We start from the raw sequence: 21430 nt of genomic DNA on the forward strand, positions 1-21430 counted from the left end.
CCACCACACCTAGATCAACTCTGTAATGTGAGCTCTATTTATTACAGTGCAAGACCATGTGTGAACCAGGTAGCAGTGACATTAAGGCACAGCAAAACCATCGGACATCCTCCCATTTCTGCTGAGCTGTGCAAAACATCATGAGTCAAGCTATTCAGGTGCTCCTCAGCCAAAAGTGCACCATCCAGTGGTCTTCAAACTAACCAGGTGCATTGGTCTAGAGAAAAGCAGATGAAATGAATCTTCAGCCAGCTCGAGGCATGAACGAGATGGAAGCAGAAGTACATCAGGTGTGCTTAGACACTTTTATTTATGAAGTGAGTTGAAATAGAGAGTCTCAGAGCAGAATTCCCAAAAGGAGCCCTGTTCACTAATAACTGTGCATTTTGCTCCAAACTCTTCCCTCAGCCTTTACCCTCAATGCCTTATTTTCCATAAAAGCCCAAAGGAGGAAGCCCCCAGCCTTTACCAAGGAAAGAGTGCCCTTGGGCAAAGGACTGAGCTCCTCTATACTCAGGGCCACTGAACAGGAGCACCACAGCAAACCCTTTGAAAAGCAGTGCCAAAGAGAAGATGGCACCACAGGCAGCCCCTCCTGGTGGGGCATTGTCCATGGGTTACTTTAACCCATGGAAAACATGCAGGCATGACAACAGGGAGAAGAAATAACGTCTGCTTTAAAAGCTTCTTGACAGTACCAGAAAATAGCCTTTGAGTTGTATACAAAGCTGGAGCACGACCACTGTATAATTTCTGGGCTTCATCTGTACCAAGCCAGTGGTAAAACAAAGTCATCTTGAGGGACAGAAGATAAGACGAGGGGAAGCACAGGAAAAGCTTTTTTTCTTCATAATACAAGACAAAAGTGGTCCTAAACCATTTAAAGACAGAAATGGACAGAAGGAATAGACTAGAACAGAGTAGAATAGACCTGATAGTTCCCAGAAAGATTTGCACTTTCTTCTAAGATACCAACTGCCACAACGTCTTTCAGTTTCCTGGAATAGACAAATTAATGTAGTCCTACACCACAGCCTGACAGCACAATCTTCTGTGCACAAAGCATCATGGCGTGTTTTAATTCAAAGCCACCAGCACTAAGACGAAAATTCTGCTGCCTGTTAGACATCCTTGCTCATTGCTTGCTGTTTCTTCCATCACATCTTTTTTTTCTCAGCTGAGTGTCTCAAATTTAAAAAAAAAAAAAAATTAAAAGGAGTGTTTTGGAGAGGGTGAGAAGATCATGCTAGACAGTCAAGAGAAATCACTCTTTCTTGCAAGTGTGAGATTGTTTTCAGTGCTGCATCTGCTCTGGCTTACTTTTTAGTGAGCACAGTACTCCATTGCAAGTCTATTCAATGCTCTAGCAAGTGTCTCACTTGGACAAAGTTTACAATCTCACATTCTTGGAGACAGGACAGGAAAAAGGAAAAGGAAATGTTGCCTGGTTTCTGATTTCTTTCTTTTTTCCCTTAAATGAAAAGCATCAGATTTTCTCCAGTGAGAGCACTGTTGAACACCAGAGACAGCATGCAGTGGCTGAAGACAAGCTATAGAGGGAGATACAGGAAGGCAAAAAAGAAAAGGAAAAACAAGAATTGGCAGTGACTGCTTGAGAGGTGGTGGTGTCCTGCAAATGGAGACCCTGCCTGACCCCAGTGCCAGCACAGCACAAGGTTGCCTTTAGCTACAGCTGCTTGAGGCCCTGCTAGAAGTGAGTGGTCTTTGTGTACTCATTGTCTTGATCACTATCTTTTCCTTTCACGTGTCCATTTTCAGAGCTGCTGTTGGCATTTTCACAGACCTAATGAAAGGGAAAAGAATTTAAAAGCAAAGAAAGACCCGTTATAAGCTGATGGCAGCCTTCTCTGAGACATGCAGCCTTCAGCAACCTGACTCCCCTTTCACCACTTGCTCTCTGGGCCCCTGTGGACACCCTTCTCCCAGCAGGATGACAAAAGTATCAGGGTGATTGCACCCGGTCCCACAGGGAACAGGGACTGGGAGCTAGGAAAGGCCAAAAGCCAGAGGACATGGCTACAAGGCATCGGCCCTTCCCTGGGGAGGGCCTGGGGAGCCAAGCAAAGTGTCAGCCACTCCTGAAGTCCTTCCATTCCAAGGACAGGAATGAAGGGATGACCACCATGGGCAGGGTTATGAGGCCTCCTCCCCTCCCTCAGCAGACCTGCCACCTGCCCTCAAAGACACCCCCAGCCCCAGCCCATGCAATGCAATGCTGACAGCCTCCCACAGTGCTGGCACACCATGTCCCTGCCCAAGAGAGTCTGGTGGTCCTCATGGCCAGGATGCCACATGGGCACATGCCGGGATGCAACTGCCAGGCACCCACCTCATCTGGCGGGCGGCCACTCCCCATGTCGTCCACCAGGTCGGTGCCACGGGTCTCAGGCAGGAGGAAGCAGAGCAGCCCCCCCACCATGGGGGCACTCCCAAAGATGGCCATGGGGATGGCCCGGTGGTACTGGCCCAGGAGGCGGATCAGCGGGGCAATGATCCCTGCCACCCGTGCTGACATCGAGCACAGCCCCACACCGGTCTGCCTGGGGAAGCAAGGGGCAGTTGGAGGCATGGGCAGGGCTCAGCACACCCTGAGCCACCGTGGGACCAAGCGTAGCCATGGGGACAAGCGGGCTTTTGCCCCACCACTGTCACCAGCTGTGGCAGAGGGAAGCCCTAATGTGTGGGGAGACCTCACCTGACAACTGTGGGGAAGAGCTCTGCAGAGTAGACGTAGGAGGTGGAGAAGGAGGCTGAGGCAGTAAACTTGCCGATGATGGCCAGGACGGTGGTCACCACAGGCTGATCTGAGGGGAGGAGGAAGAGACCACCATTGTCGGACAAGGGAAGGCCCAGCAGTGCTCAGGGATGGAGGCTGGGGTTGCATAGCGACAACTGTGTCACCAGTAGGGAGCCATCAACATGGAACGAGGAGCAGCTCTGGCCTGGGAGCTACCTTCAGTATCCTTTGCATCCACCATTTCACCTCCCCACACATTAATTTTCCTAGAGGACTCTGCTAATAGATGGCCTCCCGGGCTCAGCTCCACCCTCTCCTATCACAATCAGCAGACAAAGGTTTGCTGATCAGAGTGGGCCTTGGGGAGCTGATCAAGTCCCTTGTGGCCACAGCACCAGGGTCAGCTCAACCCTTGAGAGATGTGAGCCAGCCTGGTTGGGATGACATGACCTGCACCAGCAAGGGAAGGGTTGAGACTCCATGCCTCCCTGTCCCAAAGGTTGTCCTCTCAGGATGGGAAGAGGTGGTTCACCTTCAGGGATGCCAGTGATGATCAGACACACCAGGCCACTCAGCAGCAGGAGAACAGCCTGGGTTTTCTTCCTCCCAAACCACTGCAACATGAAGATACAACCAACACGGGCTGGGATTTCCACTGCTCCGAAGGCAAGCTGTGTCAGGTAGATGTCCAGACCAAAATTTGTCACGTTCAGACTCAGCCCATAGTAGACAAGGCTGTTCACAAACCTGAAAGCCGGGTAGGGTGGCACTGAGCATATCTATTGGCCATGAGCAAATACAATATTGATCTCCAGTGACAACATTGTGATCAAGCCACAGCATTTCCGAGGGGACATAAAAACAGATGAATACCACAAGACTGCCAAAGTTGGAACAGTTCTAATCTTTCCCACAAACCACATAGCATCTTGAAAAGCCAGAAACAGAAATATCCATCAATCGCACCCAAAAATCACAAGATTAATTTCTAGTTATGACTAACCATCAATCCCTTTTTTTATTCACTTAGAATTTCAGAAAGAGAGGACCAGGAGATGTCTTACCAGGTGCACGACATGATTAAAGTCACCTTCCAGAGGTGCTTCTTCCGAAAGAGATCCAGAATACTTGCAGACTTGGGCTGTGTCTCAGGCTTCAACTTCAAAATGCAGAAAGCCAAAGAGTCAAACCAGGCAAGGGAAACCCACGGCCAGCTGCTTTTCCAGCTGCAGTCAGAGGGAAGCCTCAGTGGGACAGGCTCGTGACCCCCAAATGGCTCTGGGAGGGAAGGCAGCCCAGTGGGGCTGGGCTCCTGCGTCTGTGCTCTGGGTGCCCAACACACTGCTTGGGTGACTAAGAGGTTCCTCGGGATGAACGTTTCCCCAGTGTAGGGCCTTTGGGGTGGGCAACCCCCACTTTGGGCATTTATACATGGAAATCCACAAAGTAAACGGAGACCTTGCTCTCATCCTCAACACCCCTGCAGTCCTCACAGAAGGAAAGCCAGGGGAGCATTTGGGTGCTTTCCATATGCCAAGGTGGGCTCCAGAAAGCTCCGGGCTGAGCCTCAGCAGAAGCTGTGCCTCTCCCCTGACCTTGTCTCTGTGCAACGCAGCTGAAGCTGGAGTCACCCGCAGTCCAGCCCCAAATCATGCCCAGTGGGCACGGAAAGATGTTTATCAGATGACCTGCTCTCAATGGCTGCTACGAAGCCAAGCGCAGAGGAAAGTCTCTGAAGAGAACTAGCAGTTCCCCATGCCCTTACAGGTACCTGCTCAAGGAGTCCTGGTGGGATGGTGCGCTTGTTGATGGACGCTGCCTTCTGAAGGACCTTCTTAGCTTCTTCTGTTCTGCCTTTTGTCACCAGCCACCGCGCTGATTCTGGTAGCACCCTGTCGAGGAGGTGAAATCAGGAGCTGCTGCTGTGACCTGCTGAGTTTCCCCACAGCCCATCTCCCTGCAACCACTCCCTGCAAGCAAGGGGCATCACATGTGAGGGATGGCTCTACCTGCCTCCTCAGGTCAGGTTTTCTAGGCCTACATTTAGGCCCAAAAGGCCACATTTGATGACCTGGAGCACAGCAGCTGCTGCTCTCAGGGGTCCAGTGCCCCAGGGAGATGTGCTGAGCTCTGCAGAAGCCCCTCCAGCATCTGTACTATAATGGGAAATCCAGCCTGCTCCTGAGCTGCTGCCTCCTCACTGCCACCCCTCACTTGCTTCTGTTGGGTCTTCGAGGTGCTCTGCCCAAGTCCTACTTACTGGGTAAATAAGAAAAAGGCAAAAATAGGAGCAGATCCTGCAAGCTCCAGCAGCCTCCAGTTGCGAATACCGTAACTCAAACCAGCCAAAATCATCTGTCCAATGGCGAAACAGCAATGAGAAATAAGCACTGCCTTTGGCCGGGAGGAGACACCAACCCATTCTGTAGCTGAGGAGAAGAACGGAGGTTCAGAGTCATCCATAGAAATTATTTCCCCCAATGCAAACAGGGTGTTTCCCCCAGAGAAGAGCTCTCCTGGAGGTGAGGAGAGGAGGTTGGCAGTTAGAGCTCTGGCATCAGTCACACATGCAAGTCACCAGGATTTCATGGGATGCATCACCTCTCCTTATTGTCAAGGTGTCCTGGTCCTCTGCAAGAGGACGTGAAGCTCAGGTATGTCTTTTTTTTGCTCTCAGTGTCTACAGAGCCCCTCACTGGGTCAGAGCTGAGGCCTAAATCAGTCATGTCCCAGAGCCATGAGGCTCTCTACCCACATTGACCTCCTGAGTGAGGAGGCTGTCCCCTTGCTCTCCTCTGAGCACTGGCATGGGAGAGATGCTCCCTATTGCTCTCAGGGTTGAGGAGATGCCAAAGTGCCAAAGAACAGTGGAGAGCAAGACCTGTCCTCACCATTTTTCAACTGTTTTTCAAGTTGTACATGGTGATTTTTATCTCTCTACAGACCTTTCCTATTGCATCTTGAGATGCCACATCTGTGTGCCTAAGGGCAAGGGCATCCTACTCACCCAAGGCCAGTATCGTCATAGTGATCCCTGACACCGAAGCCCCCACGACACATCTGAAGGCCATGTACACATAGAAATGGGGTACAAAGGCAATTCCTACACCAAACAAGCCCTGGAGGAAGATGGAGATAAGAATGACTGGTCGGCGGCCAATCCTGGGGAGAAAGAGGGAAGACATGGTCATTATCTGGAGAGACTCCATGGAAGAAGATCCAGCAGGTTACACAGTGATTGTATTGCCCTCTCCTGAGGGTGATAAGGCTCAGACTAGAGTCTGGGTTGACATGTGAAGCACTCTGCACACACACTGTGCCCTTCTCCCTTCCACCTCTCATATGGCCATGTCCTCACGGGACCTGGGGACTTTGGTCAGGGTCCCTGTTAGTGAGGAGTGGTGACAAAATGCACAGGGTGCAGTGTCCAGCCAGGCTGGGAGCAGTGTGCCGCTCTGCACACTGCCAGCTTTGCATAGACCCTGAAAGGGTGGTTGTGTCTCCTCACCTGTCACTTAGTGGCCCAAAGATCATGGATCCTAGGAACAACCCCACCATGTAGATGGACTGGGAGATGTCGTTCAGGTCCTTCCTGTCACACACCAGGTCAAACTGGAGGAAGAAAACGCAGATACTTCTGCTCTCAACAGGCTCCAGCTGCTTTCTGAGGGTGGGCTGCCCTTCTGGTCCATGGTGGACCCAGGAGTCGGGTGCCCAAACTCTCGCTCCAGCCCCTGGGAACAGAGATCCCACCCCCAAGGATGTAAGCCTCCATGGTGTGCACATAGGACACAAATCGGGGCGGGGGGGGGAACGGGACACAAGCCCATGGGGCAATCAAAGGTGCCCCTCTCCCAAGCACTGGGACCTGCAGGACTCCCTTCCAGCCCAGGTACCCCCCAGGGGAGCTTCCTGGTTGGCAAATTTTGCTTAAAGTGTGACAGAAGTCCCAATGGCTTGCTTCTTCCTAGACTGGCTTCCCTCCCAGAGGAAAAATGATGAGTGCAATGCTAATTTCTGGGCCAAAGAGTTTCCGTTACAGAGATGTTCTGCAGCTGCCAGCATCCAGAGAGCGTCTATAGAAAGAGTCACATAAGGAAGAGCATGTATAGGACACACAGAGAGGTCAGCAAGCACTGGAAGAAGTTTAGCACTGCTCACTGGAGCACTGTTGGTGTTGCTGAAGCTCCTGTCAGATGCATGGCTTTGCAAGCTCTCCTCCCCTCATCAAACCTGGTACCTCCACAGAGAGTGAGGAGCACGGAGGAACTCAGGCTGTCTCCACACTGAGACCCTGAGGCAGAAACCCTGCAGCCACTCACCCTGACAGTTCCCCACCATGTGAGGGAGCAGAAACCAAGTGCAGAGCCCTGCCTCCTTCCCCTGGCTGGGTGTCCAAAGCACAAAGCTGTGCACAGGAACAAGTTGGAAGGTTACTCCCTGTCTGGGGCAGCTGTGGCAGGGAGACCCAACAGGTCTCCCCAGGAATGATTAATCTCTCCACAGGCTCTGCATCTTTATTGCACCCTGCTTGCATGCAGCCCCCTCCAGGACCACACCTGGGGGCTGGGTGGTGGAACCAAGGTCCCCAAAATACACCTGATGTAAATCTCAGCCCAGCCCGTTTGCACAGTGGCTGTCACCAGCTTCAACTGAACTGCAGAACAGGGCGGCCGTCTGGGTGTCCCATCCCTTCCACATCCCCGGCACGTCGAAAGGCGATTACAGACCTCGCTCAGCAGGGACGGCGGTTGTGCTGAGGCGTACACCCAGCCACTGCTGCACTTCTCCGTGGCGTTCAGGCCGTACGCCACGATGGAGCTGAGGTCCCAGTCCACCGGCGAGTACATGGAGCACTGCTCGTACGTCCCGTCCATGTCCCGGGGCAGGGTGAGGTTCAGCTGCTCTTCCTCGGTCAGGTTGGGGCCGACGGCACGGATCCAGCTGGTGTCACAGTGATGTGGCACATTGGGAACCATAAAAAGTTGGCAAAACTGATGGAAAGCCACACTGAGGCAGGGAAACAAGGTGAGCAGCACCAGCCATTTCTGAAACGTCCCAAAATCACCAACCACTTTCAAAATTTCTCCGACACCTGACATTGGCAACAACGTCTGAAACAGGACAGTGCTGGGACAAACTTTCCAGAGGGCTGGAATTAATGTTTAAACCTAAGATAAGCTCTGCAGTTGTAGGCAGCCACCACAAATATGTAAAGTCAGGATAGACTTAATGCCTGGTGTTTTACCTAAGTACACTGTGTAATATATTAATCGTCTCTGCGCAACTCACGGTGCTGGCTGGAGCAGAAGGACCCCTGTTTCAGACAACCTGGATCACCCCTTCTGCCAGGGCCAGGTGGCATTGACGGGGGAGAAGACTCTTCTCCAAAGCAATTGCAGGAGCTGCATTTGCTGAACTGCTGAGACAGTCCCCAGCAGTTCCACTCGGGCAAGCAAGGTTCAGAGGGGCCGACAGAACCCAGAGTGATGCAGAGCTGGGAAAAGTCCAGGGGAATAAATGAAGTGGTGCTAATGGATGGGCGGAGCTGGAGACGAGAAAGGGTGGCCAGTTGGCCGAGGTCCCAGGCAACAGGAGATTCCATTTCCTTCATCTTTTGCAGCTTCCCTGTGCAAACACAAGCAAGCCATGCATGGGATGTCCACCCTTCCCACCAGTTCTGGGCCACCCCCCAGGCTGGTGGGGGCTATATGCAGGGAAGACTTGGGGAAGGCATACAAGGATGGGAGAAATCTGACACAGGGCAACGCTGCTTGAGGCAGGTTTGGCAAATCTCAGCTCAAATGCCTTCCCGTCTTAAAATGTTCATTGAGAACATGAAACCAACTCTGTTCAGCCCATCCCTGATGTAGGAACAGCATTTGCCTGGGGCCCCTTTGGCATGTCCATGAGGCAAAGCCTCAAGAAGTGCCCAAAAGCAACTCGGATGCTCCTTCTCCTGCTCACAGATCTGTGGGAAGAGCATGTATAAGGATGATGGAAACCAGACTATGGCCACCCCATTTGGGTTGACCGGGGCACCCGCACGGGTCAAACTTGGAGGTGCAGCAGCTCCCCAGGCAGCCAGAGGAGAGGTGCTGCCCTTGGGATAAGCCCAGGTCAGCAGCCACAAGCAGAGAGCACCAAAGACACTGAAACAGGCAGAGGTGCCGGACAACACAAATTGGGTCTGTTCAAGTCAACTAGGAAACTCAGATGGAGGATGAAATTGAGGTGCCCCTGTTCACCTTGGGCTTTGTTTCATCGGCAGGAGACAGGACAGGTCAAACCTTGCTAAAAGCAGAATCACGCATGTCCATGAGCTCAGGAGCCTTTCCTAGGCCTGATCCTGCCATGTCCCCAGCTGTCTCCTGGCTCCATGCTAGAAGGAGCCCAGGGCACAAAGCAACCTCATCCACTCCTCTCTGTCATGGCTTAAATGGGGAAGCCCAGGAGGGTCAGTCAGACACCAGTCATGGGTCTCATGGATCTGGAGAAGCGGGAGCCAGAGGACTGGCACAAAACACTGCCAGAATTTAGGAGAGAGAAAACTGGGTCTGTTCCACTCTGAGCAGCTTTGGAGAGCCTGAGCTGGGCACCACACTTAAAGGAGACTGGAAGATGCTGAGGCCCTGGACCGAGGACCAAAGGAAGGAGTGGGAACCCCATTGCTGGAAGTTTCCAGGAAGCAGCAATGGCTGATTGGAGCAAAGTTGTATCTCTGGGCTGAGATGGCCTCCTCATGGCCTGACCAGGACATGTGTTCATGACACACATTTCCATGGCTTCCGGTAATGGTCAGGAGCAATCGATCTGCTACAATTCAGGAAGATCTTGTGCACCAAAGCCAAAGCACAGAATAGGCATTGCCTCCAGGCATGCCCTGCTTGAGCTCAGCACACCCCAGCCTTCAAAACACAATTTACCACATGACAAAGCAATCAGAAACAAGAGGATGCTACAAACCTGAGTGACCAGCGTCACCTCATGGGCTGAGGGGTACACCCAGCCACTGCTGCACTTCTCCGTAGCATTCAGACCATACACCACGATGGAGCCGAGGTCCCAGTCCACCAGTAAGAACATGGAGCGCTGCTCGTACGTCCCATCCACATCCCAGGGCAGGGTGAGGTTCAGCTGCTCTTCCTCGGTCAGGTTGGGGCCGACAGCACAGATCCAGCTGGTGTCGCAGTGATGTGGCACATTGGGAACCATAAAAAGTTGGCAAAACTGATGGAAAGCCACACTGAGGCAGGGAAACAAGGTGAGCAGCACCAGCCATTTCTGAAACGTCCCAAAATCACCAACCGCTTTCAAAATTTCCCCGATGCCTGATGTTGGTAGGAGTACCTGCAGAGACAGGCTTCCCCAGGGCTGGAACCGGTACTCAAGCCCAAGATAAGCCCTGCAGCTGTAGGCAGCTGTGCAAATTTGAAGAAAAAGCAACGCTCTGGGTTGGGATTTGTATTCACACTGTGTTCCATTAAGTGAAACAGAAATTTCAGGAGGTGCGCACCCTCCAGGGGAGGTTACTTTCCATTTGGAAACTCATCAGCTGGGAGGAGAGATTGCCAGAAGGTGATCAGGATGCAGTATGAAGAGCAGGGAAGCCCAGAGGCACGGGCTGTACAAGACACCTCATGGTGAGCACCCACAGAGGGAAACATCCAAGGATGAAGGTAACTGGGGTGGACTAGTCAACCACGGGAGACGCTGGACTAAGGCAGCATGGAAAGCCTTTAGGAATATCCAAGAAGGGATTTTCTACAGAGGCAGGGATGGGAGACAAAGCTGGGATATAATTCTCTGGGGCTTTTTAAGCAGGGTTTGGTCAATACTGGGATGACTGCGAAGTTGGTTTAGATGCAGGGGAGGAGATTCAGCAACCCAAAATGTCCCTTACCATCCCATGTCTTAAACTTGGAAGTTTCATTCGCCCAAGATAAAGTTTTCTGTGTCTGCAAGAGGAACACCTCAAGAGAAAGAGAGAGCCAGAAAAAGGCAAACTAAGCCCAAGAGCCCAAAGGAGAATGAACGGAAGAGGCAGCTTAGAAAGTGCCACCATCCAAGACCATCACTTTTTGTTTTGTTTTGGTGAGGTTGGTTGTTTTTAAGCAAGAACATACATATTTTTAAGCAAACACAGATGGATGCATCCCAAACAAAAGGCCTAGGGAACATGGCTGAATCAGACCATCCCTGTCCTCTCCCAGAGGACACACACCTTGCCCTGGACAGTCCCTGAAGCTTTAGAGAAACTTCTCTGTTCCCAACCTCTAAGCAGGAAGACGCCTTCTGCTTCTCTTAATTGAGACACCATGACCTCCCTCTAACAAAACCACTTTAGATTAGACATTAGAAAGAAATTCTTCCCTGTGAGAGTGGTGAGGCACTGGCACAGGTTGCCCAGAGAAGCTGTGGATGCCCCATCCCTGGAAGTGTTCAAGGCCAGGTTGGATGGGGCTTTGGGCAACGTCATCTAGTGGAGGGTGTCCCTGCCTGCAGCAGGGGGGTTGGGACTAGATGATCTTTGAGGTCCCTTCCAACCACACAAAAAAAAAAAAAAGTGGGGAAAACTGTCCAGATGACATCACATTGCAGCATTCACTGTGACAAATCTACTGCCGTAACCATGGCAGTGGCTCAGCACCAGATCACAGAACTGTTTTCCATCTTGTGGCAAGAGGTTTACTGACAGTCTGCCAACAGTCTTGTCACCTGCACACTTGGAGAAGACCTTTCACTTCAGGCACCTTCTTGCTCTCGCAGCCCAAAGCATGACCACTGGTGCACAGGGAAGCTGGTGCTTAAGAGAGGAACAGCCCAGCTACAGCCAAGAGCTGTCAGGATGAGAGAAGGGGACATGCCTGGGCTCTACCTCTCACAATCGGTGCTTTTCCTTCAAGTCCTGGCTCCATTGCAAATGCAAGGGAGAGACATCAGATCTGCCCTGAAGCTTCAAATTCAGAAAGAACGGATATTGTGAAGGTAGAAAGGAGGGAGTGCAGTTCATGCTCCCAGCGCTTCTCAGGGTTTAAATCATCCCACTTGAATATCAGCCTCTGTCACGCTCAGGTGTTCCTGGACAGGGGAAGCTCATCCCCAGCTGCACAGGGCATGCAGAGCTTGGAGTGAACTTTTCAACTGGAGATAAATGCTCAGGGTACAATCCCAAGTGCCATTCTGGCTCCATTTCTGCACACAGCTCCTGCAGAGCATCCCCACCGCTTCCTCACCATGTCTTCCCAGGGGTCGTCGAACCTCCTACCACCCCAAACCGAAATGCCCCAGAGTTGCAGGCATCACTCAGACAAACCACTTCCCCAAGATACAGTGTATCCAACCCAAAGACAGGTAAAGCACACACCAAACACATTGCAATGGACAATTTGTTCTTTATTGATTAAAAATTAGAGACATGCAGTAAAATACAAAGTCCAAAAAAGGAAAAAAGCCTGAATATTTTACATCTTTCATTATAATCTACAATACACCAAAGTTGTGAAGAGGATCCGTTTTCATTAAACAGAGCATTGTCCTTAAAAGTAGGAACTAACTTAAAATTACCACCTGCTTCCAGGTTCAGATCAGAAATTTGCACAAAAAACAAATTTAGTGACACTGGAAAACAATTATGAACAGCATTGGCACTTACTGGAACAACATCAGAAAAGACAGTTGTCTAGCACTGTAATAGCCCAAGTAAATATTTTGGATCCCTACCCAAAACATCTGGAAATCTATAGAGCAAAAACCATCAGTTTCTTCCTTATTTTCTCCATTAAAGAACTAAGGAGCCTTGGGTCAGTGTGAGCTCAAGTTCTCTAAGTCTTGGCTTTGGGAAAGTGGGGAATAACAATAAATAGATGCTGCATTGTTCCATTTGAGCAGTTCGAGTCCTACCTTTCTCAGCACCAGTACACAAATGAACGAGGGGGTCCCCATGGCATGCAGGCAGAAGGGAAAATAATACTGTAGGCAAGATTACCTTGTTTCCATATCCTAAGGGCTTCCAACACCTCCACATCAACCGCAGGGTGACACAAAAAAAATCGAGATGCCAGCCTGCTCTTCCCAAGCCAAGAAGCTCAGCAGGGGCAGCCGTAGGGAGTGTTCTGCATCAAAAAGGAGAAAGTGCCAGAGGTGCCACGCACACACTTGGCCAAACCCAGACACCACCAACTCCCTGGTATGGGGCACCTGCTCCCTGGGCTGTTGAGAGCTCTGGCTCAGCACCCTGAGATGCTGTCACTCCCAAACACTCTTCCTCCTCTCCCTCCCCTTCACACTGACCAGCCACGGGGCTGCAAATAGCCCATGGGGACATGCTCAATATCCACCTAGAGGCTAAAAGCAACAAGGACGGTATAACAAGAACATGCACAATTCAGGAAGCTTCCACAGCTGCTCATAGAGAACAATATATAAATACAGATTGTTCATCTGAAGACTTTGAAATAAAAAAAAAAGTCCTAATTGAACCCAGTCATTCCGGTTTAACACTCTGTTTCTGCATTGTTTGTGGCTGATGGAAACAAAACACGTTTCCATCTGCGTGGTAAATTACAGACTTACAATTTCTGTGTAGAAAACACTCCAGAGCCAATAGCAGTTACAAAGGCCAACTGTGAAACAGTAGGAAACAAAAAAATCAACACCATTTATTATTCACATATTGCATTACAAGTGTCTCTTATCAAACTCAGAGTATAATTTATATTATTCATGTAGAAACTCAAATTCAACACCACATAGAAATAAAAGCTAAATACGTGTGTGACAGGGTTTCAGTGACATCCTCATCAAACGTTAAGGCTTGGACCGACAAGAAGGCTGACGACCCAAGCAATTAGTGCAGGAGGGACACAGCCCGGCGCTCGCTTGCCCAGTACTACCGCTCTACTGGCGATTCTTTATTGCTGTAAAACACGACAGGGATGGTTCCATGGGTACCAGTTTGCAAAGGACTGGGAAACACGTCGGGAGGACTCGCGTAGCCAGGCATGACAGACTGGGTTTCAGGAACAGTTTGAAGTGCATCTTCTCCAAACGCAGAATGACACAGATCTCCTCTCCCTCTCACCATGACTACTTTGTTGATCATCTGAAAGACCAGTCTCCAGGCAGCAATGCCTCATTGGTCTGCTTCAAGAATAGACTACATCTAAGATGCAGAATGAAAGACGTTTTGTGGAAGGACTGCTTAATGTAAATTAAAAGGTTCAGCCCTCATGCCACGCCTGGCACTCATGTGGAGAGAACCAAGATAGTAAAAAAAAAAAAAAAATAAAAAATTAAGGCAGTTTACAAAGGGAAGCTGACTTCTAACACCTCAAAGTCAAGGAACTTCTCAAAAACACAAAACACAAGGGAAGAAGGCTCTCCCTCCCGTGGGTTAAGACTTGGCTTGCTTTCTCAGGTGCAAGCATTCAAACCAGCAGTTTTAAAAAACACAGCCAAAGAGAAGCAGATGTCTCAGCACTCCAGGTGACCCAAACAACATGTACATTGGTGTTTCAGATGGAAGGAGAAGCAGGTAAAGAACAAAAAAGATCCGTTCAGTATTAAAACTTGTGCAAAAATAGCAAGTGAAAAAAATGAAACCACATGTATGCAAACATTTAGGCAAAATCATCAGAGCAGTGGAACCCCCTGCTTCGTACTCAGTAGTATTTTTCTTTAAAGTAAGGCAATAATAAAATGAACATGCAGGCAATGATGTGTTGGATCTGCATGTTTGAGATGACAGATACAAAAACATGAGAGTTGTTTACAAAAGGTGTAAACGCCATCGGTAATTTCAGAAAGGTTTGTGATCCTATTAAGGAAAATGTTAAAGCTTCTAGGAAGGGGGCTGTAGTTCAATTCTTTGGCAGTAGTGGTTTTTAGGCTAACAGAAGCATTACGAATATGCACATGTGGGTTCTCAGTTGGGAAACATCTCCTGGGACCATTGTTTAGCTGATGCTGAGCTGTGCAAATCCTATAAGTTTGCCATCATCAGGAATATCTGAGCCTTCGACACCAGATGCCTGAAACACAAGGAACAGAGATCCAAATAGCAACATACATGCTCTACCCTCCCATACATACCATGGTACATATCACAACGGGTATCAGATACGTAGGTCTGGGGAGGGAGCAGTCATAGGACAGCCTTGCACTGTGTTCAGCAGCTGGCACTACCCAAAGTTTTAAAATTGAGCACTTTTTTCCCTTTTTTTGAAGCTAGGAAGGGCTGGGACTGAAGTTTTGCCAATGTCTGCTCGGACTAGGGCTACATGCTCTACCTGGGGCAAAACAAGTGAAAACTCCTTACAGAAAGAGTCAAAAATAATGGCACTTACTGCTTCACTACCAATAAACTGGTTACACCTTCACTCTTCTACTATAATTACCTCTGAATTTCACCATCTCTGAAGGATTCATCTGCTCTTCTTTCTCCTCTCCTAGCCTATCTTCTCTAAGTTTTGGCTCTCTTCTTTTGCGCCCTGCTCTTTTCCTTTTCTTTTTTTTTTTTCCCTCCCCCCTTCATATCCTCCTCAGAGACAAGGTATCTGGACCCTCCTGTTCTCCTCCAAGAAAGGAGTCCGTGGCTTTTCTTACCCCACTTCCCTACCCTGAAGAATTTCTGACCTTTCTGGGCAAGTGCACATTCAGAAAAAATACCCTTTTTGTAACATTTTGATATTCTTTTTAGCCAGAATAAGGAAATGTCTGTGTTAACACATAACCTCACACAGTTTAACCCAGCTGCTGCTTGGAGGACACAAGCAGGGAGCTTGCATTGCCTACTGTGAGGCGCAGGAAGCTTTGGGAAAGGAGGGAGGATTTAGAGTGCATATATTAGATGCCTACAGTAGGCATCACAGGCATCTATATGCAACGCCTTCTCTTTACAAGTGACAACTTGTTCAATTAGGGAACAGGAATTAAATACCAGTTTGAAAGTGACGGATCTGTTTGCTTGGGGCTCTTCCACAATTTTCTGCAAATTAGCTGCAACTGAAATCACACACACACACAAAGAAAATGGGCAAATATTAGGACAGGCTAGAGAAAAACCATCCCAAACTCATTAGGCCTCTTTCTGTTACTGAAACTTAGAACTTTAAAATGATAAAAAAGTTTAGGTCTCAATTAGACTCAATCTACTTAAATCTAAAGCTTTAAACTGTGAAAATGCTGTCATTTGTTACTGTGCTGCTTTTTCAGAGGTAGTTATTTTTTCCTGGATGCGGTGGGATTAGTAATAACAAACTGCCCAACAGCACCTGGAAATCCAGTTAATATTGCACTAGCAGCCTTTCCAGATGTTGCAGCCTGTGTATAAGGAACAGTTTTGCTTCCTGATGTCAAAATACACAGGCAATGCTGACAGTTTAAAAGTCTCACCTGTGGCACAGGACACATTTATTTAGCAAACTGTTGCTAGAGGTAGCTGTTCATACCCATACCACACGTGCTGCTGCCCTAGTGCATGTGCACTTAGTAATTCCTTCCCTAGCCCTACTTTAAAAAAAAAAAAAAAAAGCCTGGCTGATTCCAGTCCCAGACCTCTCTTTTGCAAGACCTGTGAGCAGTACAGGCTTGTGCAGCAATTTGGCAATGCATATATGTCAGATGATAATGATTTAGCTAATGCATAAATTAGCCTTCATTTTGCATTACAAGGAACATTTGCTTCATAATCTTTCCAACTAGATCATATTCTTGTGTACTGGGGGTTGCCTAACTGGGGGTGGCACAGAACTGCCACCAGACTTAACAGCAGTTTTGTAGAGTCATTGGGGTAGAGAACCAAGGCCACAGCAAACCCTTCTAGCACTCACTAAGCAGGTCATTTTAAACATGCAAAAAATGACTGAAATGGTTAAAACAGAAAAATAATATGCAATTACCTATTACCAGATCTCTGCCATCAACAAGACCTGCTGAAATGAGTTCTTGAGACACACCATCAGCAGTATCTGTGGGGGAGAAACCCAAGAGCCAGTCATCACGTGAATTGTCCAACTGACAAAAGCATCGCATAGAAACCTAAAGTAGCTTGTACAAACCAAACAGCAAAAGTGCTCTCAAAGACAGGTATTGGGGTGTACACTGCGTGCAGTTAGACAGCTCTGAGCTATGCTGTCTAACTCTGAGTTGGAATTCATTGAAGGGCTGAACTTTGGTCATATTCACAAACAGTTTTACAAGAAGGGTCTTCTCAACAGCAGTGCTCCAAGCCCAACCATAAGGTAAGACCTTTAGGAAGGCACTGTGGAAGGACAGACACTCATACAGGGTTTCCATACACACAACTCCACAACACCAAACACAAAACTTCTCCTTCACCAAAACCACCTTCACACACTGCAATTTCCCCCCAGCTCACCTCTCCCTGGGGTAAATTCAAATCGAATATCATTGAGCTCTTTTTTTGAATTCCTGCAGAAAGAAGAGAGTTTTATATAGAAGAGACCATTTCATTGCACTGATTGGTGCTCAAAACTGTCATTGAATAATCAGTCTGTGACGAGATGTGAGTTCACTGCACCTTTCCCCTGATAGGGCAGAAACTAATGACTGGGGTGTGCATCTGGAAGCAGGGCTCTTGGCACACTCTGCCTCTCAATCTGACAGAACCTGAGTGGGCTGAAGTCCAGGATAAGTGAGTGCCACCTCTCTGCTACAAAGCCACCTTGTTCCACTGTCTCAGCAACTCCTGTCTGTCAGCAGATATATCCTTGGAGCACATCCTTCAGAAGAAGGAAGCACTCACTGACTGCAGATGCACACACATGATGCAGCTGTCTGGGAATGACCGGGAGACGATGCTCGGAAGTCCTAGACCAATGCCTATCAACAAGTGAGATGCCTACAGAGGTGAGAGGCAGGTTCCTTAAATGAGAAGTGTCAGCATGTGTAATGATAGTAGAATGTGCCTAGAATCCTTTTTCTGCCTATTTCTAGGGATGGAGACCAGAATCCATGCCTTGAATTGGGTAAAAGCTCTTCCCTCTCAGAACTGGCTGAAGTCTGAAGTTGTGCCCAAATACTAAGACGGTCCAGCACAAGGGCAGAACCCTGGAATCCTGATCCCCTTGAGGGAACCCAGCTAATTCCTCCTTTCCACCCTGTTAGACTTTAGGAATATTTATACAAATATCACCACCTCTTTCAGTCTACAGCTCTTGCCAAACTGAAGAAGTGGATGAGACAAGCTGAAACTGCTTTCCTGGGTCCCAAAAGAGTGGATGAAATCCAAGCTGACAAACAACATGTAACCACCACACTTCTAATTAAAAGGCAGACAGCAAGATGCCCTACGGAAGTCTTCCAGTGTCCCTCTCTACAAAGGCTCCCTTTGATAGAACAGGTCAGTTTTGTGCCCTTACCTTAACCTTAGCACAAGGCTGATGGGGACTTTCGTGTCTTCCTGTACCGGAGCTGCAACAGGGGCAGGTGGGGCCTGCAACAGGATTACATCATTTTAAAGCAGATTAACATTTCCTTTCTCTGGTTTTAAAACTACAGATAACCTTGAGCAACTACACATACAAATAAAAGTTTAACTCATCATTGGAATCATGACACTACAGTGAAAAAGATTAATCTAATGAAACGGGAGAACTTCTTGCTTAAATAGTAGCCCAGGAGGTGTTCTCTGCAATTGTCTTGAAAAGACTAAAAGCTACACAACTTTGAGAAATGCCAAAATGGCAGGAGACTTCAGAAGTGCTAAATGTAAAGACTGCTGTTTTGCATCAAAACTTAAGGGTTTTTGGTATTCACAACAGCTTCAAGACTCCTGTGTTTCAACCCCTGCCCCAAACATCTGATTTAAAAACCCAATACAATTGTGAAGAGTACCTCGGAAATAATTTAATTGGCAGATTAGCACATACCCTCAGTTACTTTTTTTGTGAAATCAAAGGCTTTAAGAGCATCTAGCTGCAATTTTATAGCTGCCTATTCTCACTTCTAAATTACTTCTGAGTAATTATTGGAACATGTAACCAAAGCATTTTATATTGGTCAGCAGATTTCCAGTAGGAAAGATCGGAAAGGTCTATCTTTATAGCCTTTGTGATACTTCCAGTGAAGGGCTAATTGCTAATCAAGGTCCAACAAAAACACCCAAACAAAACAGAGAAGCATCGGTCACTCTTCCACTGTGCAAGTCATCTGTACTGCACATGCTGAGGCAGGGATTTTAAATCTGCAGTAACAAGACAGACACAATCCTAGGCTAATAATTTAAGCCTAGAAGTCTTGACCACGCTTTTTCATCTAGATCACTTGCTTTTTCATGAGGGAAAAAAAATAACCCTTTAAGATTAGTATTTTACTCCATCTCTTGGTGCTCTTGCGCCAGCAACGCAGCTCAGGGCTTCTGTTCACATTGTTGTTTCTGTTGAAGCTCAAAGCTTTACCAAGTCAGTGAAAACAAACAAGGGTTCATAAAGAAGCCTAGAGGTCTGCAAAACAGCATCCAAGGAGCTACAAGAACCAGAGGAGAGCTATCAAGAAGAACACACTGATACAAAGAGCTGTAAAAAAAGCACACATTGACATAAAGCTATGAAGTTCACCTTCAGACAAGCTACCAATAAGCTAACTATTGGGCACTAGTGGCAAGATAATCTGCTAGTGCAAATCAAAACACTTTCACTGAGACTGACACTGCTACTTCATTTTACCAGAGAGTCCTGGCTTTCACTGCTGCTGGTGTTTCAACTGCTGTATAAAATTCAGGGATTAAACACTGGCCCTTTTTCAACAGATTTGAATGGGTTTGATTTAAGTATTAAAGCTACTTTTAATGTAGCCAAGAATATGTCAGACCCCAAATCCACTATTTTTTTTAAACGACTAATGCACTGTAACTGTTTTGTAAACAGGAACATGAGCTGACTGCAGTGAAGTGATATACATATCTTTTTACCTTCTTTAAAATAAAAATAATGAAACATTTCTAGGAAGGAATAAGTCTCAGAGCTATTTTTCTGACCAACATTGCCAAGTCTCTTCCCCTTGGGTCTGCCAAAGGGTGATGGTAGCTTGGCTCCCTCCAACAGTGACAGCCTCTCCCCACCAGCAAATACGAACATTAATGTCTTTTATAAAAGCAGTGCCATCATTCAGGAGTCTGGCAAACTGCAGTGCTTCACCCCAGCAAACCACAAGACACATTCCAAGTATCTCAGAAATTATTCGGGTTGGCCATTTTTCTCTTTTTAACACAAGTCAGAGCTCTTTCCTGACTTCGCTTTGCCTGCCTATCTGACCTATACCCTACGCTTTGGGGTGATGTAGCTAAGAACTAAGCAGAAACTTGTCAAGCTTTCGCTTCCCTGTACTTCCCCTCAAAGGTCCATTCTCCCCTCTCTGCTTGAAATGGAAGTGTTTGAAAGCCCTACAAGGTTCAGAGCCTCCCAAAGATGGAGTTTCTTCACCATTTCTGACTGCTAAAAGGACAATTTTAACCTAGCCCTTCTGTCTCTCTTCTGAAGTCTGGAGAACTTGCACGTTCTTCCTCTCACTTTTCTCTCCATCTTATCCCGTAGATTCCAGCGATACAGAGACACACAGTCAGAGCCCATTTGTGCTGCACCTTAAATACCAGGAACAAGCAGCCGCCACTTAAATGAGACTCTCTTTTTTTCCCCTCACCTTTAACCTTGCCTCAAGCCAGAATCCACACCCTAAACAGCATAAAAAGTCACTGCTCACCCACAGAATAAGAACGAAAAACTGCTAACCCACATTGACTGTCTTCGTTTTGCAAGCCACCAGGCCAGCTGTCACTTCTGCGTAAGCAACAGCACTAAATCAACTCCAGACAACCAGCTTTTGGGGCTTCAGATCATTTTAGCACATCTGGAACACAACAGCTAGGTGCAAAGCTGAAAGTTGGTATGAAGGGTTTCTGATCTTACCTGGGCTGCTGCTGGGGCTGCTGGAGGAGCCTGACTAGGTGGAGGTACAGCAGTTTGAGGTTGTGCAGGTACTTGTCCTGCAGCCTGAGGTAGTTGAGTAGGTGCCTGTGCTGGAGCATTGAGTGAAGGACCTGGAGGCTCAGCTGATGGGAACAGCTGCAAGCAAAAAGGCATTTTAATGAGCACAGGAACTCATGAGTTCTGACTCAAGCACCAGCTTTCCAAAAAGTGCTTGTTTGCCACATAAATCACTTAGAGAAGTTCCATGCCAAGGGCATTCCCAGGCTTCCAGGACACAAACACTGATCCCAAGTTGGTGTTCCAAGGATTTATGATTCTTCCATGTCCAGGGACCCCTTCTGCCCTGACAATTGCAAGCTTTACTCACCAGTAACGGATAAGAAACCAAGATAGCAGCATGACTGTGGATCTTGTACAAAAAAAAAAAAATACACTCCACAGCTAGCATGGCTAAATGCACACAGATCATATCCTAGCTTGGACGAGAGCGCCCTATCCTTTGGTTTCCCCCCTTCTCGGAATCTGAGTCCAACTTATATTTCCAAGTAGCCATGCAGTCACAGCAGAGCAACTCTGTTTTGACTTGTAGTTCCTTTCAGAGAACACAGCCTAGGAAAGCGCTAAGACACTCAAAACGTCAGTCAGAGCAATCTGGATATTCAACTGAAAAGTGAATTCAGAGCTTAAGTTCTTTAAAACACACAAGACTGTTCAGGATTGGATT

General features: G+C 47.9%; 2 protein-coding genes across 4 annotated transcripts in view; both read right to left on the reverse strand.

Annotated features, from left to right (window-relative positions):
* Positions 1-668: 668 nt before the first annotated feature.
* On the reverse strand, positions 669-7860 carry LOC129202291 (solute carrier family 22 member 13-like). Of its 2 annotated transcripts, XM_054814783.1 has the most exons (10): positions 7489-7860; positions 6267-6370; positions 5766-5920; positions 5019-5187; positions 4530-4650; positions 3823-3917; positions 3291-3505; positions 2717-2825; positions 2351-2561; positions 669-1804 (listed from the first exon to the last, which is right to left on the reverse strand). In XM_054814783.1, exons 1-10 carry the CDS (start codon positions 7858-7860, stop codon positions 1709-1711), a joined length of 1647 nt encoding a protein of 548 aa, XP_054670758.1. In that variant the 3' UTR covers positions 669-1708. The 2 variants fall into 2 exon arrangements, with proteins under 2 accessions (XP_054670758.1, XP_054670759.1); XM_054814784.1 differs by lacking the exon at positions 669-1804 and having other exon boundaries at positions 2384-2557.
* Positions 7861-12133: 4273 nt separating this feature from the next.
* OXSR1 (oxidative stress responsive kinase 1) overlaps positions 12134-21430 on the reverse strand; it is a 95885-nt gene continuing 86588 nt past the window's right edge. For both annotated transcript variants that reach the window (XM_054814786.1, XM_054814785.1), the window contains exons 13-18: positions 20686-20841; positions 18142-18215; positions 17139-17191; positions 16660-16728; positions 15699-15763; positions 12134-14790 (exon numbers count right to left, since the gene is read on the reverse strand). In XM_054814786.1, the coding sequence (XP_054670761.1) occupies positions 14716-14790; positions 15699-15763; positions 16660-16728; positions 17139-17191; positions 18142-18215; positions 20686-20841 (492 nt within the window). In that variant the 3' untranslated portion in view covers positions 12134-14715. The remainder of the gene's footprint in view (positions 14791-15698; positions 15764-16659; positions 16729-17138; positions 17192-18141; positions 18216-20685; positions 20842-21430) is intronic.

Source organism: Grus americana, chromosome 2, assembly GCF_028858705.1.
Source record: "Grus americana isolate bGruAme1 chromosome 2, bGruAme1.mat, whole genome shotgun sequence".
In the NCBI taxonomy this organism is placed as follows: domain Eukaryota; kingdom Metazoa; phylum Chordata; class Aves; order Gruiformes; family Gruidae; genus Grus; species Grus americana.

Coding starts and splice junctions, on each gene's coding strand:
- LOC129202291 (XM_054814783.1), bottom strand. CDS start 7,860: ATGTCAGGTGTCGGAGAAATTTTGAAAGTGGTTGGTGATTTTGGGACG. Junction 4,651..5,018: donor GCCTTTTTCTTATTTACCCA/GTAAGTAGGACT, acceptor CCTCCTCGACAG/GGTGCTACCAGAATCAGCGC. Junction 3,506..3,822: donor TTAATCATGTCGTGCACCTG/GTAAGACATCTC, acceptor CCCGGCTTTCAG/GTTTGTGAACAGCCTTGTCT.